Here is an 18,191-nt window from a genome sequence, read left to right as displayed (position 1 = left end):
ACATATTAAAACACTGGGTAATAATTAAATCACACAATCAGGATGCTTTTAGTATGTTATTAACCAATTAAGTTATCAACTTGCACTAACTTATTTGCTGTGAGAATTATATATAAACTAAATATCTCCCATCATACTGTTTAAATATGATAGTACTCTAGTAAATTAAACAATGAATTCACACGACTGGGGCTCTTTTGGGTAATGTTGATCACTAATTTGCCTCCTGAACCACTGAGGTCTGAGTATTACTGCTCTAGTGACTGAAGTTATCTGAAAGTCAAATTTAAAACCCCAGACTTTACTGAACATTGATTTTTCCCATACTAAAAATCCCATACTGTTGGTAATTTCAGATTTATTTCTTAGACTCTTTATGGATGCTCCACAAGCAGCATTGATAGGCTATGGGGGAAACTGTGTCCAGCTCTCCTTTCCATGTAAGACTACTCTGTTCTTCTGGTGCCTTGGGAGTACATAAAGGAGAAAGGAGCTGTAAGGATTCTACCCCCAAAAGGCATGTGGAAAAATCCAAGAGGCACTAATATATGTTGTGTATCCTTGGTAGCAGCACTATTTCTAGTAACAGGGGAAGATGAGGTCCATTCTACATTCTGTAAAAAGCAACAGAGGGTCCTGTGGCACCTTCTGATACTCTACATTCTATGATACTGAGGTAGAAGGAGATAAGTTACTGAGATTTCTGGGCTGTAATACTGAATTTTCACACTAGGGTGAGTGATAATGATCGTTGACCCTTCAAAAAGTCCAGAGGTTTAGTTCCATTTGAGTAAGAATCCAAGCTTTTAGTTTGTGAATTTTCTCTTAATTATACAAAGAATTCAGGTTTGCAGAGCAGAGCAAGAATCTCACAACAGACTCTCTGGGTATTGTTTGGGCACTTCCACTTCTGGGTGGAATCAGGAGGAATTAACTTTTTTGCATTTAGTACTTTTTATTTACATAGATTCCAAGGCCAGAAAGGACCACTGAGATCATCTAGTCCAGGGGTGGGCAAACTTTTGGGCTGAGGGCCACATCTGGGTATAAAAATTATATGGTGGGCCATGTATGCTCATGAAATTGGGGTTGGGTTGTGTGGGGGGGTGAGGGCTCTGATTGGGGGTGCGGGCTCCGGGGTGGGGCCAGAAATGAGGAATTCAGGGTGCGGGAAGGGGTTCCGGGCTGGGGCAGGGGGTTGGGCCGCGGGGGGCAGGAAGAGGTAGGGTTCCAGTCATGTAGGAGGGTGCTCTGGGCTGAGACCGAGGGGTTCGGAGGGCAGGAGGGGGATCAGGGCTGGGGCGCAGAGGGGTGGCTCAGGGGTGCAGGCTCCAGGTGGCGCGCACCTCAAGCAGATCCCAGAAGCAGCAGCATGTCCCCCCTCTGGCTCCTATGTGGAGGAGCAACCAGGCGGCTTTGCTGCGTGCTGCCCCGTTAGCAGGCGCCGCCCCTGCAGCTCCCATTGGCCGCGGTTCCCAGCTGATGGGGGGCGGTGCTTGGGGTAGGCGCAGTTTGTGAAGCGGAGTCCCCTGGCTGGCCCTAATCGTAGGCGCCGGAGGTGGGCCACGCCACTGCTTCCAGGAGTCACGCGGAGCGGCCCCTGACCGGAGCGCCAGAGCGGGGCAAGCCCTAAACCTCGCTCCCTGGTGGGAGCTCGAGGACCAGATTAAAATGGCTGGCAGGCTGGATCCAGCCCACGGGCCATAGTTTGCCCACCCCTGATCTAGTCAGCCATAGAACTTTCCAAAAATAATTCCTACAGCACATCTTTTACTAAACATCCAATCTTGATTTAGAAATTGGCCATGATGAAGAATCTGCCTCAAACCTTGGGTAAATTATTCCAATGGTTAATTATCCTCACTGTTAAATTTTTTCTCCTTATTTCCAGTGAACTTGTCTAGCTTCAACTTCCAACCAGTGGATTATGTTATACTTATATCTGATAGACTGAAGAGCTCATTATCAAATATTTGTCCGATTTCTAAGCTTGACAAAAAATTCTGTTTGGGTTCAGGATCAGCAAAGGTTCTGGTCAGTTTTTAATAAGCTCCAAAATCCAATCCTAGTCAAAATGTTACCATTTTCTTCTAGGATTAATAGTTTTACAGGAGCACATGAAGTACTATAAAGGTCCTGATGCAGCAGGGTGATAAGTTGCAGGATCAGGTCCAAAGTTTGTTCCCCCACCCTGAGAATGGAAGAAACATCCACATTCTTTAATCATAGAATATCAGGGTTGGAAAGGATCTCAGGAGGTCATCTAATCTGACCCCTGCTCAAAGCAGGACTAATCCCCAGACAGATTTTTGACCCTGATTTCTAAATGGCCCCCTCAGGGATTGAACTCACAACCCTGGGTTTAGCAGGCCAATGCTCAAATCACTGAAATTCTTAAAAATTTCTCTGAAATTCTTAAAAAATGTTATAGTTTGAGATTGGGATTTAAATCTTCGTTTGCAGTATTACTCTAGTGTCTAGTGCAGGAAAACCAGTGAGAAAGGATGCTAACTATAAATAAATGAAACTGACTAGTTAATTTCATTGTTCCCAACAGAATGAAAAGCAGAAAAATAGACAATATAAATGTCAGAGAAGATATTTGATTTAAAACATTCTTCCAGTTTCATTATTTTCAGGTGTTCTAAGCAACACAGCTAAGGATTTTTTAAATGAGATCAGAGCCTCAGCGGTATAATTCTGCATAGCTCCACTGGGTTCATTGGAGCTTAACTGATTTATACCTGTGAGGATCTAGACCATGACAGCACCCTCTAATGTGTGATTAAGAGGCAAAATATAATAAAAACAAAACATATGGGTAAAGAAATCTTGAAACTCTGTGCAGTTAGTTACTTTACCTACAGCATTTTTTACAACTGAGGTTTCAAGGTTTCTTACCTGTGCAAAACAGTTTTTGGTCTGTAAAATAAGCTATATCCTTTGCAATGAGTTACAGATGAGACATATATGAAGATATGTAAATGATGAAAATGAAAAACCCAGTAAAAATTGCAGCCATTTTTACAGGAGCAGCATATGTGACAAAGTAGAAAATTAAAAGCAACAAGTCACAGTTCTGCATTACACCAAAGCCATGCTTAGAGTGCAGGTGAGCACTGACCATATGGCAAACCAAAGCATTCCAGACAGTATCCCTTTGATTATGCAACATGAATATCAGGTGTTGATCAGAACATTAAAAAAAACCCTAAAATAATCAGCTTTTAAATTTGTAAAACTAAATTTTCGAATTAGTCCCTAAAGTGCACTCCTTTCTTTTGGTATTAAAAAGAATCTAGGCTTTTCTGTTTCAAATAACTTAACTTTCCAAAGCAGTTACTGAGCATTTAATTATCAAGCTTTCTATCATATCATATATCTTACTATGGACAACACTTGACATATAACTGAAACTCCCGTTAGAGATCCGTGAGTGATACACCAACATTTTCACAATAGTTTCACTGATAAGCTAGACAAGCTATCATATTTTTAAATATCCCATATAAAACATGAATCAAATTGATCCTCTTACCATTCTAAGGTCTGTAGAAGTCCAGGAACTGATATCAGTGGAAATGTTTCATACACTTGAACTGACATTATAATGATGCCTAATAAACTGCATTAAAATATCTCTGCTAAAGATATTAAAATGTTATGGTGAGAATTCTTTTACTTGAGGCTAGACTGCCCCTGGCCCTGTGCGAAAGGGCCCATTTATGGAAGAAGCCTTTACCACAAATAGTGCCCCATACACAACAGCCAGACAGAATCAGTGTCGGTAGTCCAGTGAATGTAGGGACTTCCCTCTCCCTTTAGAGAGAGAGTGAGAGGCAGAAAAGCAGTAGGGCTCCCTCCATGCTGACCAGGAGACCTATAGGGGTACACAGCTGTAATACACTGCATCATCCTAAGGGACTGTTAAATGTGCAGACTCTTGCTCACAGAGTGAGTTCTAGGATGGACCATGCCTCCGAGCACACAATCCCTGCTGGAATTCCCCTAGGATGGGCCAACTCCAAACCATACTCTACCTAGCCCTAAATCACCCAATCTGATCCCAAGTGTGCAGCCTGCATGTACATACCCATCTTTATTGTTAAAGAAACTAACTAAAGCAAACAGATTCGGAGTTACATCTGCCATGATTTCCTACAGTCCCCAGAATGCCTGGATATTGTAGCACACATGAGATACACCCTACAAGACCGATAAAGCACTGTACACTGGTACAATTAAATGCTTTAACAGAGTAACTGTCATTAGTAATTGTTTGAAGTCTGTTTAATGAAAAGACATTTAATTTTAATTTAGGGGATTTTGAGTACCCAACAACAGACTGGATAGCCTTCAAAAGGGATAATGTCCCTAGGTTTATTACAATACAAAGAGGAGCCAAAAGCAGTAATTGAGACCATGGAATGGTATTATTGTAGGCTGGTTTCCACTCAACATACCCAGACAGGGTCTTCCAACTCCCTGGGATCGATACCCTCTTGGACATACGCAATGGTAGCTCCCTCGTGTATTCTCACAAATCTGGTTGTACCTGCAGTGATGGGTACCATCTTTGCATTCGTCAATATCTAAAGGGAACAGAGGTAATTAGTCGTAGTCATGTTTTTCTGAAGCCGAGGTTTTCTCTTTCTAAATATAAAGAACAGAGTTACACCAGGGAGGGATCTGGTCCTGTATTCACAAAATAGCTGGTCATGGTGGACATAATACATTTCTCATCTATGACAATAAGATTGGATATCAGTCTGCACCAGCTGTGTGACAGATGGTGGTGGGTCTGGATTATACTGGGAATGGAGATGGACGTAAGCAATCTTTCAGCTGAGTTGCATCTATATAATTCAATCTTTTTATAAATTTCCAGATGATTATTACCAGGTTTTTAATCTTACCAAATCCAAAACACTGAGGTGGAAATCTGCCTCCCCCTGGTGTCAGTTGGGGATTTGACAAGGCCCCTTGCATTCCTTATGATTAAAGGCACCCTGATAAGCAACAGGGACTTGTAATCTCTCTATAAAAACCTTAAAAATATATTCAGGAAGAACAGGTACATTCTGCAGGATGTTCATATATAAATCCAAAAGGGGCACAGTATCCCAGCCTCCAACACTCACATGAATTTTCTAGGACTGAGAGTGAAGGGGGAGGGGAGAGAAAAGGAAATTCAGGGGCCCAACCACTGTTTTTCCTCAAAAAAAGAGAATAGAGCAACAAACACATCCTTCTACCATTTGTCCACAGGGGGGCAATGAAAGCCTGTGGGTGATAGAAAGTCTTGCCACTTGTAACATGTCCCTCACTAATTAACATGAATTCTCACCAAGAAATCACAGTGTATGCATGCCCTTGAACCAAGGGTAGTCAGTGCTGCTGGGTGCGCAGCACCTTTGAAATGTAGGCCATTTCTTTAGGTGGCTAGAGAGTATTTTGAGTAACCAATTTTTGGAAAATATTAGCCATGCCCTTTGTTTTAGAATCATTATATGGTAAATAAACCAATGTACCCACCAATGCATGTTCCGTTTTCTGCTTTGGTCATTCCATTTGGACACAGGTCAATGCACTTATAACCACCACGTGTGTTCTTGCAGTGCTGATCTGGTCTGCATACATTCTGCCTGCATTCATTTACATCTTAATTTAAAAAAAAAGAATTTAAATTACTAACTGATTTTCTTATGCTCTATTCCCAAAGGTCAAGACAACCCCAATTTAATTATACTAGGTAAGTACCTTTGGGTATGTCTTCACTACTCGCCGTATCGGCGGGTAGCAATCGATTTATCCGGGATCGATATATCGCGTCTTGTTAAGACGCGATATATCGATCCCCGAACGCGCTCACCATCGACTCCGGAACTCCACCAGTGCGAGCGGCGGTAGCGCAGTCGACGGGGGAGCCGCGGACGTCAATCCTGCGCCGTGTGGACCCCCAGGTAATTCAATCTAAGGTACTTTGACTTCAGCTATGCTATTCGCATAGCTGAAGTTGCGTATCTTAGATCGATCCCCGCCCCAGTGTAGACCAGCCCTTTGAAAATATGTGTATACAGTCTTTATGTGTGTATCAAGCACATTTGACAGTTTCTCTTGCACTCTGCCCATTGATCCATTTCCACTGAGTCTACTTGTGTTTTGCAAGCCCACTCAAAAAATGTTAAAGCTTGCTTCCCGTGGTTTAGAAAGGGATCCAACAAAGCAGGGGATTCTTTGTTTCTGCATATACCATAAATCTTCTATAGGGAATTTCATTTGAATCATGTTAACACATTACATTGAAATCCATTCCCCTGACTCTATAGTTCATTTCATACCCATGCATTTTCTGCCTTTTAGCTGATATCCTGGGTCACAGCCACAGTGGAAACTTCCTATGGTATTGAAGCAGCGCTGATGACAGGAGTTGAACTCTTGGCATTCATTAACATCTGTTGAATAATGCAAAGCCTTAAATGTTATAGCTGAGGATCTTGTAATAATTTGCAACAAATTGTGCTTTGGTATATTTCACATTGTAGGCTCTGCTTTGATCTAAGATCTTATCCTTCTCCTTTTCACATATTGCCCTCCATAAGTAGTCAGGCAAGTGATTGTTACATGAGAAAGAACCGCACAGTGACATAGGAGTGAAAATTTCTGATATAGATACAGGAAAGTATGCTTACCTCACTACATAACAAAGGAAAACACATACTGGACTCAGCAAGAAGAATGTTATTTTGTTCTGGGTAGGATTTTTCCTTTAAGATGTAGACAGTAAAATGTCACTGATAAAGTGTCACTTACCAAAATGATCCAAGAACACCTCTGTATGAGTAGATATCAGGAATCAGTAGGAAGCTTATTCCCAGAGAGCCAAGACATTCTTGGGAAAGTTACTTACAAACATGGCTAAATAAAAGTAGTGTCAGTTTATTAGCACTAAAGTCAGAGTACTGCACACCTTGACAGCTCAATCCATCAGATGTTCTTCTAAAGCCAATTCCACACCTAACCACACAACGATAGGAGCCAATGATATTCTCACATTCCTGAGCAGCATGGCAGGTATGTCCACCTAATGCACATTCATCAATATCTACAATAAAGTGCAAACAATAAAAAATTTGTTCAGTAAATGAAAATATTTTGCACCTTAGGAAATAATAAACCATTCTGGTATAACATATGAATGCCATCAGCACATTTTATGTTCTTATGTTGTGTCCAGTCTGTGCATGTCATTTGAAGTCTGGCTTACCCTGACACGTTCTTCCATCTGCTGATATGGTGAGGCCCCTGGGGCAAGAGCAGTAATAGGTTCCTATAGCATTATGACATGCATGAGAACAAGGATTTCGCACTGCACATTCATCTTCATCTAAAAAATAAAAGTGAGCAATTTTACAAGAACCTATGGGATTCCATGTGTGTCTCAGTGATAGAACAGGACAAGACTCTCCCTGGCCTTTCTATGGGTTCACAGAGGGTACAAAGTGTTTTCTCCCTCTTTATGCTCTTGTACAATGGCCAGGGACAGCAAGCTGACCCCATGCTCACTGTAGGGTTCTACCTGTCATATAATCCCTTGTAGGATACCCCTGAAACTAAAGCATCTCTATATTACTCCCAAATCAGGCCAGCACGCTAATCACATAAGGCCTAGGTTCTTCCTTGTGTTGCACCTGTTTGACTTTAGTGAAAGACAATTAAATTCAGTAAAGCTACACTGGAGTATACTGCAGCAGAGAATCAGGCCCACTGTATTTTAGGAAGCCAGTCAAGACAATTGACATGGTTTGAATTGATCTGTGCAACAGAAAACAACAGCCTTAAAAAGTTTCCATTCAAGTCAAATGTTTCTTGAAAGTCTCTTTGTATTTCTTTAGAGTTTGACATCTTCACAGGAATCTGAAGGAGTGAAAAGTATGTGTATGTAGTAGATATTTGTTGTTCAAGTTAAGACTCTATTTTTAAGAGACAGTTTCACTTACAAAGATAGGGTCTGATATTGTTGTCAATTTGGCGTTTTGCTTGAGTTAGATCTATAGGAGTGAGCAGTTCAATTTTAAAAGTGATTCATACTCTGTATGTACGCATTCAATAACATGGTACAAAAGCAACCTGTGTGCTGTGTATTTGATTATATTTTTGTGTTCATTTTCATTTCCTTACCTGAACAGTAGGGCCCAGTAGAGTTCAGACCAAACCCAGCAGGACACTGATTGCTATGGTCTCCTATGGGGCAAAGGAAGCCAACCATTACCAGTAATGAAAAAATATGACCAACTCATGGCTTTGAGAAGATTAAAATATTGCAGCCTAATGATTGGCTAACCAAGTAATTTCAATCAGTGGCACAGTCTACACTTTAAAGCTGAATATAAACTTGGCATTGAGGGACTCCACTGTATTTCACTGATTTCCCATAGTGAGTTGTTCAGTGAAGGCATGGTTTGAAGACAACAGGATTGCACAGGTTCATCTGGGGGCACAACTTGGTCTTCAGTTGTTCTATTACAAGCAGTAGTGCATGAAACAGCCCCAAACTGACTTTCAAATCTCGGGGTAAGTTGGGGGCTGGTAGTTAGGAAAAAAACATCTTTTACTTTGGCAAATGAAATAACTGTGATCTAAAAATAGTGAGACAGTTTAAATAAATTCCCCTCTTCCAACCTTTCTCCCCATCAATGACATTTTAAAAGGTCCTTTTTAAAGATAAAACCACACCTAAAAGTTCTACTTTTTTAAATAGGCCTAAAATGTAATTTATGAGGTGCAAAGGGCCTTATGCTGGCCACTTACATTGAATGAATTTAACCCTTTCTATTTGCAGCACTGTTGCTAAAATTAGTTTTTGTTTCCTTTTTTTTTTAATTTTTTTACATTGCGGGTTTTTAGTCTTTCAGGTGAACCTTTAGGATAATATAGCAATAGCCCATTATTTCACAGAGTCTCTTTCTGGGCCTCATTCATCGTTGCCCTGCACTTTGTATAGTAATTTGCACCAGTGCGAAGTGGGTATAGCATGCTACCTGTTCAGGATGGAAGTATTTTACACTCACTTTGCACTGATGTAAATGATTATATAAGGTGCAAGGCAATGGGCCACTTTCTCTCTCACGTTCACTCTTGTATTTTATAGGTTTTGTGTGGTTTCTTGTATTACCATCACCAGCATTTATCGTGCATCTTTTACTATGTTGCCTGCACTCTACCTATATTAATCCCTCTCCACCAGGATTTCTAATATTCTGAACCTCTGAGAAGCTTTTAAATAACTGCCATTAAAAAATAACAACCTGATAGAAAAAGTTCCCTCTCCTCCTCTTCCTGCTCTTGGCCTGAAGCACAGAGTGGGCTACAGTCAGCACTGGAGGAGTACAGGTTAAAGGCTGTACTGATGATCCACCAGGACTACAGATGAGTCACTAGTCTCCAGCTTTACTAGGCTTGTTTCTAGCCATCTATTGTCACATCAGCTCTTAAAAATGCAGGTAATCCCAAACAAGAGCCAATAAAGCCTATATATACTGCACCACATCATTTGTGTTTTCTGTACGTTCCAATATTTTACAGAAAAACAATTTTAGGAATGATTTAGAGGCTCTTAAACTTTTCTCTTTCAGTTTTTCAAAATGGCAGTTTGAAGCTGTTCAGAGGTATAAGTAATCCCAGCAAAAGTGGATGGGGGGGGGGTAAGTGCAGGAGTGGAAATCAGAGGTATCAAATAAATTCATAGCTATATAATAAATTGAAAGTGACATCAACATCAACATGTGTATATGTGTACCAAAATGATCTGAACATCTCAATGCTCAATAGCCTCCTCTTCCAAGATCATACTCTACTGTGGAGGATATTCTATTCTCCCAGTATTCTTCATTCATATTATCTTTTTATTTTGAAGTAAGCCTTACTCTAAATTGGATACATTTTCCATTAATAAAGAATCAAACAATACCTTTTGCAATGGAAGCATGGATTCTAAAAGCTAGTGTTTCTTCTAGTGGGTTGTACTCTGTTGCAATAGAGGAAGCCCGGAGTGTTTCCAGCAGGAATGGCATTTTTCCTCGAGTGTGATCATAGGTAATGGTGTGGTTCCATGTATATGGTACACTAACTCCATCTATGGTGAAGAGCCGTGTAGAGTAGGCATACAGTCGTCCAGGGCCAGTCTGAATATAGTCTTCCGTGTAATCCTGAAATACACATCACAAATCCAGATCTCGGTACCAGCAACTGGATTCTCTGGCTCAGATAGTTTACTGCAAAAGAGGTTTTTTGTTTTTAACTAGCATGAGATGTATCTAGAGAAAGGTGCTTTTTAAAAAGCTGGACAAATTGTACTGCAAATGGCACATGGCTATTTAGCTTCAGTTACTATAACTGTTGAATTTTAATGGCTCCCACTATATGTCCCTATTATTAGTAAGGAAATAACTGTGGTAACTGAGATGCCACAGTCTAGTAGCAATTGGTGGATCCTGACTTTAATGATGGCGGCTGTATGACCATATTTCCAACTCCCATCCCCACACACACCCTGACAACCATAAAAGGTCCTGATTGGTTTGATAACAAGATCTTTTGTGGTCTGAAGTGCTACTAGCAACCACACAATATTTATTATTTAATAATCTAGGAAGTTTACTAGAAATGATAAGCTAACTAAACAATTTACTGCAGAAGTATTACACCACAGTAAGGAAACTTTTATAAATATTTGGTGGCGCTGCACATTGATTGTTCCAAAACATCAAAAAAATCTAAATATCCTTATTTACTATACCCAATATTTATATATTTGGATTGGTTATCCATCAACAAGCACATGCAGATGTTACATTTATAATTAAAAAAAACCACATTCTTTCAGGATAAAAAACAGTTATCAAATCCATGATACATAACCCTCGATCCCTATTGTTAATCCAAGCAAAATCTTCCATGGCTTGATCAAGCAGTTAAGACTTGAAGTGTTCAATAGTGACTTTTGTGGGATGATGGAGTGAAGGGGTTCCAGAGGTGTGGAATGCCCTGTCACTAGCCATGAATAGTGCAGCCAATGAGTAGTAGTAGACCTCTTTCAACAGGATGAAACTAACAGACAAGGCAATGAGATTATAACCTCTTGCTTTGAAGACTGCAAGACAATCCAGTCTGTATCTGATCATTTTGGGGAAAAAAAAGTATGGGAAAGTCCTCACGTTTAGAAAAAGCTAATTCTGTAAGAAAAGTGAGGCAAGTCAGAGTAATTAGACTGCTCACCATTATGGACAACTCCATGGGACAAGACGTTAATGCTATGGCACAGAAAAAGGTCTTCCTTACCTCTGCCACAGCCACATTATAGAAAGATTAAATCATCAAGATTTTATGCAACCTGACACAGCATGTTTTCTGCAGCCACAGCTCTAGCCTCCATCCTTGTAGATGACCTGTGACAGAAACCTTTGAGGACATTGTGAAGGTAGGGAATGCATAGACGCCAGACTGTCAGTGTTCGTGGCTAACAAGTTGTGAATAATACTCTACAAAAACTTTGCCAGGGTTGTGCGAAATGGAGGACTAGCATCACCCTTAGAAAGGTCTAGAATTTAGCTTGGCCAATCAGCCTTTTGCGCAAGATAAAACAGGCCATCCACCTGACAGCAGTAAACCCTCACCCCATCTTGGAGGACAGGGTGATCTGATCATGATAAAAAACTTACCTTCACATGTCCAAGCCAATCATAAAAATAAGTCAGAATACTATAACATAGCTTATGGTACTGTTGATGGCTATATTAAAATATGTTAGATAAGAAAAATATAAAACTGAAGCAAGAGTGCAGAGATGTCATTTTTGCTAGCAATTTTACCTTCACGCTAACATCAGCTGAGGACTGTAGCTGCAGAACATAGCCACTCACTACCACATCCAGCAGTAATGCTCCATCTGAATCCATACCACGTGCAATATGAGTCATTCGCAAAATCTCTCCTGTGAATTTTAACACACATTGATTTGTAACCTATCATGATTTGTGATTTATATTAACTGCACAGTATTTGAATTAGGTCCATGTTGAACCATGTTAATTTATGTTAACATGTCATTCTTGTGTTTAACCACTACTTTGCCCTATATTAATACTCAGATTCAAACTAGGAAAAGTGAGTCTATAAAGCCTCATGTTCAGCTAGTTATCCAGAACATGCTGCTGTGAACAAACATAAATATGGTAAATGATACACCTCTACCCCGATATAATGTGACCTGATATAACACGAATTTGGATATAACGCGGTAAAGCAGCACTCGGGGGGCGGGGATGGGATGACTGCGCACTCCGGCGGATCAAAGCAAGTTTGATATAACGCGGTTTCACCTATAACATGGTACGATTTTTTGGCTCCCGAGGACAGCGTTATATCAGGGTAGAGGTGTATTTATTAAGCAATTCAACCTTGTATTATGCTTGTCACATACAAATAGAGATTGTGTCCCATTGTTAACTAACCAGTTGCAAACTCCACTTGAGTCTCCCTCTTGAAGATTGCGTTGGTGAGAGTAAATCCATTCACTGCTTCTCCAATTTCCTTTGCAGCTGCCCAATAAATAGGATTTAGAATGGAAACTAGCTTCCTCATTGCTGTACCTAAAGAGAAATACCATACTTCTTTAAAAATGCTCTTTGTGTGCTCCTCCTTTCTCTTGATGTAAAGAGAATGTAAATATATTAGAAGACCTCCACCTCCCTCCTGCCTATGAAAAATTGAAGCCAATTCCTTAAAATCTTGGATGGTGCCTTAATGAAAGAAAACTGAAAATTGACAAACCTAAGGAAGATTCCTTTGTTTACTTATAACTCAAGAAAGCAAACTGAACTTACCAAGACTGCGAGGGACATTTGTGATCTTTGCTTGTATTATTCTAGTGTCAGAGTCAGGGCTATCTGTTACTGTGGAATTCAGGAAAGCAATTCCAAATTCAACATCATTAATATTTCCAATAACACTTCCTCTGGCACGTGGAGGCCCACCTGTTGGGGGAAGTGGAAAAACACCCCATGAGTGAAAACTCAATTTTGAAAGAAAAATATTCAAGACTAGCACTGAGTGCTCTGAGAGAACACAAAGTTCTCTATGTGCATGTGGACTTACATTTTATGGAATGTTTATTCATATAATATTAATAATCATAGCACCTCATATCCATAAGGATACCAGGACCATTTTTAAATGTAAGCTGATGTATAAATTATGACAAAGGGATTACTTTATGGACCACTGAAATGCAGCCACTTCTGGGTAAAAAGCAACAATTGTTGAACAGTGCAAACTGGTGCTACACAACAGGTTACGGCAGGTAAGAAAGTACAACTAAACAACTGAAACTACTGGGGAATTCAGGCAGGCGGAATGTAATTATTTGGCCAGGACACTGGAGTGTATTAGTCATACCAGATGTCAAGCAAGACTTGTGTGTGTTCCCACTCTGTTTTAGAAAAAAACAACTGACAAACAGAACGTATTGGAAAAGAGAGACGTGTTTTCTAATTTTTTTAAAAATGTATTAATATTATTAAATAGAACTTTTCACTAGTATAGTACCCTTATTTTGAGGATGCATAAGTGATTTTCCCATATCACTTTCAGATTTACTCTCACAATATCATACATCTAGAACAGTGGTTCTAAATCGTTTCACTATTGTGCACTATTTTTTAAACTAGAGATAAGAACTGATTGAATTAACCATTGCAAACATAGTTCCATTTGCTGTTTATGAACCATTTGGAAACTAGCCTGCATTTGTGCAAATATATTTATTTCTTGATAGCTCAGGTGAACAATTTTCAGTTTTACACCTTGTTCAGTGTGACTATTATTTATTCACTTTTCATGTGATATGACTGGCTGCCTAAGTTGTATGGTTTTTTTTTTTTTTCAACAATGCAATCATGGAGCAGAAACCTTTTAAACACTGCGGATTTTGAGTTAAATTGATCAAAAGTGCCTCTGGAAATTCCTCTTGAAAACTGTCAAATGCTTCAGCATATAGCAGCATTCAGCTGACTACAGTTTGCCAGTGAATGGTTACCAGATTCTATGTAAATGCTATGACATGTCTGGAGAAAGGATATGCTGAATGGACAGGCTTACTCATTACTGAAAGATTTATAAATAATAAACTAGGCGTTTTTTGGTTCATTTGCTTTGGTGTTCAGTCTCTGCAATAACATACCTGGACATGCTTGGATGTTACACCTGGACAGCTGTGAAGAGTCTCCTGGGCAAGGACGTCCACCATTTGAAGGGGCTGGATTAGTGCACAGTCGTGTTCGGGTCTGCTCCCCTCCTCCACAAGAAGCAGAGCATCCGATCCAACCTTGCCATGTTCCCCAGTTTCCATCCACTATAAACAAGGATGGAATGTTGAAACAAGTGGCTTTTTGTAGCAGATATGTCAGATTACACATAGATAGGGTTTTTGCCGCCCTAGGCAGCAGCACTCCTCCTCTGAGCATTCTGCGGCGGGGGTCCTTCCGCTCTGCGTCTTTGGGGCACTTCGGTGGCGGGTCCCGGAGCGAGTTAAGGACCCGTCACCGAATTTCCGCTGAAGACCCGGAGCGGAAGGACCCCCTGCTGCCCAATTTCCGCCAAGGGCGGCAAAATGCCACCCCCACAAATCCTGCCACCCTAGGCAACCGCCTAGGGTTGCCTCGTGGAAGCGCCAGTCCTGCATACAGAACAATGAATTACACTTCAAATATAAATTCCATGTTGATAAAGCTGACATCTTTAAAAATAATCAAACAGCTACAAGGATGGCGTACCATTTTCAATGATAATTCTGTAGGCAGGGTTGCTTCCCCAAAAAGTACAATACCTTTGAGATTGTTCATGCCCATATATCAGCCTTACTCAAAAGAAAGAGGACTTTTCAGGGAATGTTTCCAGTGCAATGGATGAGGATTTAGCAGGGAGATATGTGACTAAACCCCCATGCATCATACTGATAATATACCCCACATAACTAGCCAAGAAAATTATATGCACAATATGGGGCGGTCCTTGCCACCACTTCTATGGCTACAGAGTCCCCCTGCCAATGGAATGCACCATGGCTCTTCTGTGCAAAGAGTGGGCATAGGCTGGATTTGGAAGTCCTCTTATACCGCAGTGCAGGCAGGTTGCAGCGAGAGAATCTGCTGCCTGGACTCCCAACCCAGACCAAGAGAATGATGGAGACAGAGACTGCTTGTAGCCTTCATTTGTGGGCTGAGCACTGAATCCATGGATCTGGCTCTATAACAATAGAAGACTGTTAATGAGCAGAGGTGAAGAGCTCAGACTGACTCCCATTCAAAAGTGGCTCAGTTAGGTAGCAACTGAATGCTGTTGTCACCTGACAGTTGTTTGGTTGCCTTGTGTAAAAAGAACTAGTGGTCTCAGACCTGATCTTAGTGAGCAGATGTCCACATTCAAAATCTACTGTCATTCTTGCTGGCAGTCTCACTAGAGACGCCAAATATTTGACCGGGGCTTGGAGACTGAACTACCCTGTTAATCCTAGAGGTGGTCAGGGATGAAGCACATTGATGGTCACTGAAGGGGAATAATGAGCAAAAGAGGGTCTTCCACCTGTGGGGCCAAGAACTGGCATTTCTCACAAGTGCTAACATTCACATGGACCAAAGGGATCATTATAACCAATTAAACTAAAACAATACCAGATGGGTGCCACACAGAAGGAAAATACATTAATCATCAATAAAAATCAAATATTTTTAGATCTGTTGTTAATCATGGCACAATTGAATGCAATCCATTTCTGGATTACTGTTGTAAATACTGATCTGAGCCAAGATACCCCCATGGACTTGATAACAGGTTTCAAATCATGGGGCTTGACTGGTAATTCAATGGAACTCAGTGGGGTTGAGCAGGGTATAGAACTGATGAAATAAGAGGAGCATTAGACCATATAAGGCTGCTTGGTAAAAAGACATGTTTTAGCTATCCAGGAGAAAGCAACTAGATTTGGTTTCGGTTTTATTAGATGTACTGACTTTGCTCCTGGAATACATTATAAAAGGTCAGTGGTATCCTCTGTAAAATGTCATTAGTGTGAGAATTAAGAATTGTTGGGAGTATGAAGGGTTTCATTTTCACAAGCTATTTGTCTTTTGATTGTTATTTCCCTGGTTTATATAAAATATAACCCCTTAAAAGGATAATCATTTTAGTGTGACAGACACTTTATTTTTTTAATAAGAACCCAGTCAGACTGCATTAGATCTTTCTACGAAGTTGGACATAATTACAGAACTTTTTTCTTTCCTGCTTGCATAGTATATACATCTTGGTCTCTGAAGAACGTTAGAGGAGGTTTATTTATTGCCTTCTGTTACCATAGAAGCTCACCAGGGCATAAGTCAGTGTTACATCTCTGTATCTGCGTGTCAGCCCCTGCACATGCTCTTCCACCATTGACAGGGCGAGGATTGTCACAGGTCCGATATCTCCTCATCTGGCCTCCATTGCATGTTCGGCTGCAAGTTCCCCAACCACTCCATGGACCCCAGTTGCCATGAACTGGAAATTTTAAATAAAAGTCTTTACATACACTCTGCATAATGACAGCAGATATGGAATCAACGAACAGTTAAATCAGCAAATATATTTTCTGAAGAGAAATTTTTCACACAATTCCAAGTTTACTGCTCTTTTAGCTAAAAAATGCGAAATTTAAGCCTCCAATTAAGTCATTTTTTCCACTGCAGGGCTATTCCACCCTTGAGCCCTGTAGTTCAGTGCTTTACTACTTTAGGAAAGCATGCAGCATATAAGTCAAATATCTAATGGAGAGAGGTACTGAAAAAGGAGATTACACTGATGGTGGGTGTAAAATAGCAAGATTGTGACTTACAGATACTGCCTGCAGCTCATGGAAACACACTGCTTCTAATGTTGCTGCAGGAGCTCATACAACAGTTACTACTGCTATGTCGTTTAGCAGTGCTTACTCCCCAACTCCTGGCCTATGCAATGGTGCAGCTATGCTGACTAATGAAGAGGCTGGTTGGGGATATGGATTTCCTCTCATCCCTCCTCCTTTGGGGAGTCTAGTGCAGCTTCTGATGTTCAAACCCCACTTTTCATTGCTTGGAGCAGGATTGGGTCAGTGCCCTGTGCAAGGGCACAAGGTGAGAAAGAAGGCTTTTTCCGTTTCCCCCTATTACCATATATACCCTTTGAGAACCCATGTGCAGGGAGGCACAATCTAACCCAGTCATCCCAAACACTTACTGGGACAAGGGTCACTGTTGCAAAAGTCAATCTGTACGTCATTTCCTTCACATTTGTGCCCTCCAAACTGAGGGGCTGGGTCTGAGCAGTCCTTTGTCCTCTGCCTGGTACCTCCTCCACAGGATACAGTACAGGCACTCCAGCTGGCCCAAGCGGCCCACTTTCCATCCACTGGTTAAAAATTGATGACATTGTACAATGAAACTTTCACTTTTTAAATAATCAAATCTAGCATAATTGTATCAGCAAAATACTGCACTAAGTGTTGTGCTGAGTGACAATCCGTGCAACCCCTTGAACTACAATAGGACTGCAAGGAGTATAACCCAGAACAGGATCTGGCCCATTACTTTTTTACTTAAATTAAAATCCACCTGTTAGCGTAATAGTTGCAGTGACTGTCCATCCACAGTGACTTCCCAAAATTCTTGTGTGCCTATAAGTAGGTCAAACAAGTAGGATATGTAATAACTGAAATCACCAACACAATAAGATGGTCAGTAGCAGTCAGTCAGTGGAGGTGCTGAGTCACCCAAAGGGAATCCTCAGCTACTCAATTAGTACAGCTTCAAGTCTCCTTTTCACCACTAAGAGGGTAGAATAGGGATTTAGCATAGGACATGGCACTGTGTGTGTTCAAGATTCATAGCATTTAAGGCCAGAAGGGACAATTAGATCATGTAGTCTAACCTCCTGGATATCACAGACCATTCCATTTCACCCAATTACCCTGTATTGAACTTATATTAAGGGAGTGTTTTGAAAATTGAACCTTTCCTGTCCACATATAGATGTGGAAGATTTATGAATAACAAAGGGTAGTTAGACCTGGTGGGAAGAGCTGCAGAAATTACATGTTTAGCTGCCAAGGATTTACATACTAC

General features: G+C 40.7%; 1 protein-coding gene across 1 annotated transcript in view; it reads right to left on the bottom strand.

The window, feature by feature from the left end:
• HMCN1 (hemicentin 1) overlaps positions 1-18,191 on the bottom strand; it is a 329,872-nt gene that overhangs the window by 12,280 nt on the left and 299,401 nt on the right. Inside the window, 13 exon segments of the mRNA XM_034778414.1 lie at positions 4,464-4,592; positions 5,536-5,661; positions 6,342-6,455; positions 6,971-7,105; positions 7,268-7,387; positions 8,182-8,244; positions 9,971-10,208; positions 11,871-11,992; positions 12,513-12,650; positions 12,885-13,034; positions 14,240-14,410; positions 16,423-16,593; positions 17,308-17,478. Coding sequence (XP_034634305.1) covers positions 4,464-4,592; positions 5,536-5,661; positions 6,342-6,455; positions 6,971-7,105; positions 7,268-7,387; positions 8,182-8,244; positions 9,971-10,208; positions 11,871-11,992; positions 12,513-12,650; positions 12,885-13,034; positions 14,240-14,410; positions 16,423-16,593; positions 17,308-17,478 — 1,848 coding nt within the window.

The sequence above is a fragment of the Trachemys scripta genome, chromosome 8 (assembly GCF_013100865.1).
Source record: "Trachemys scripta elegans isolate TJP31775 chromosome 8, CAS_Tse_1.0, whole genome shotgun sequence".
Lineage (NCBI taxonomy): Eukaryota > Metazoa > Chordata > Testudines > Emydidae > Trachemys > Trachemys scripta.
Note: the sequence above shows the minus strand (reverse complement) of the source record. Positions and strands in the feature narration are given on the sequence as shown.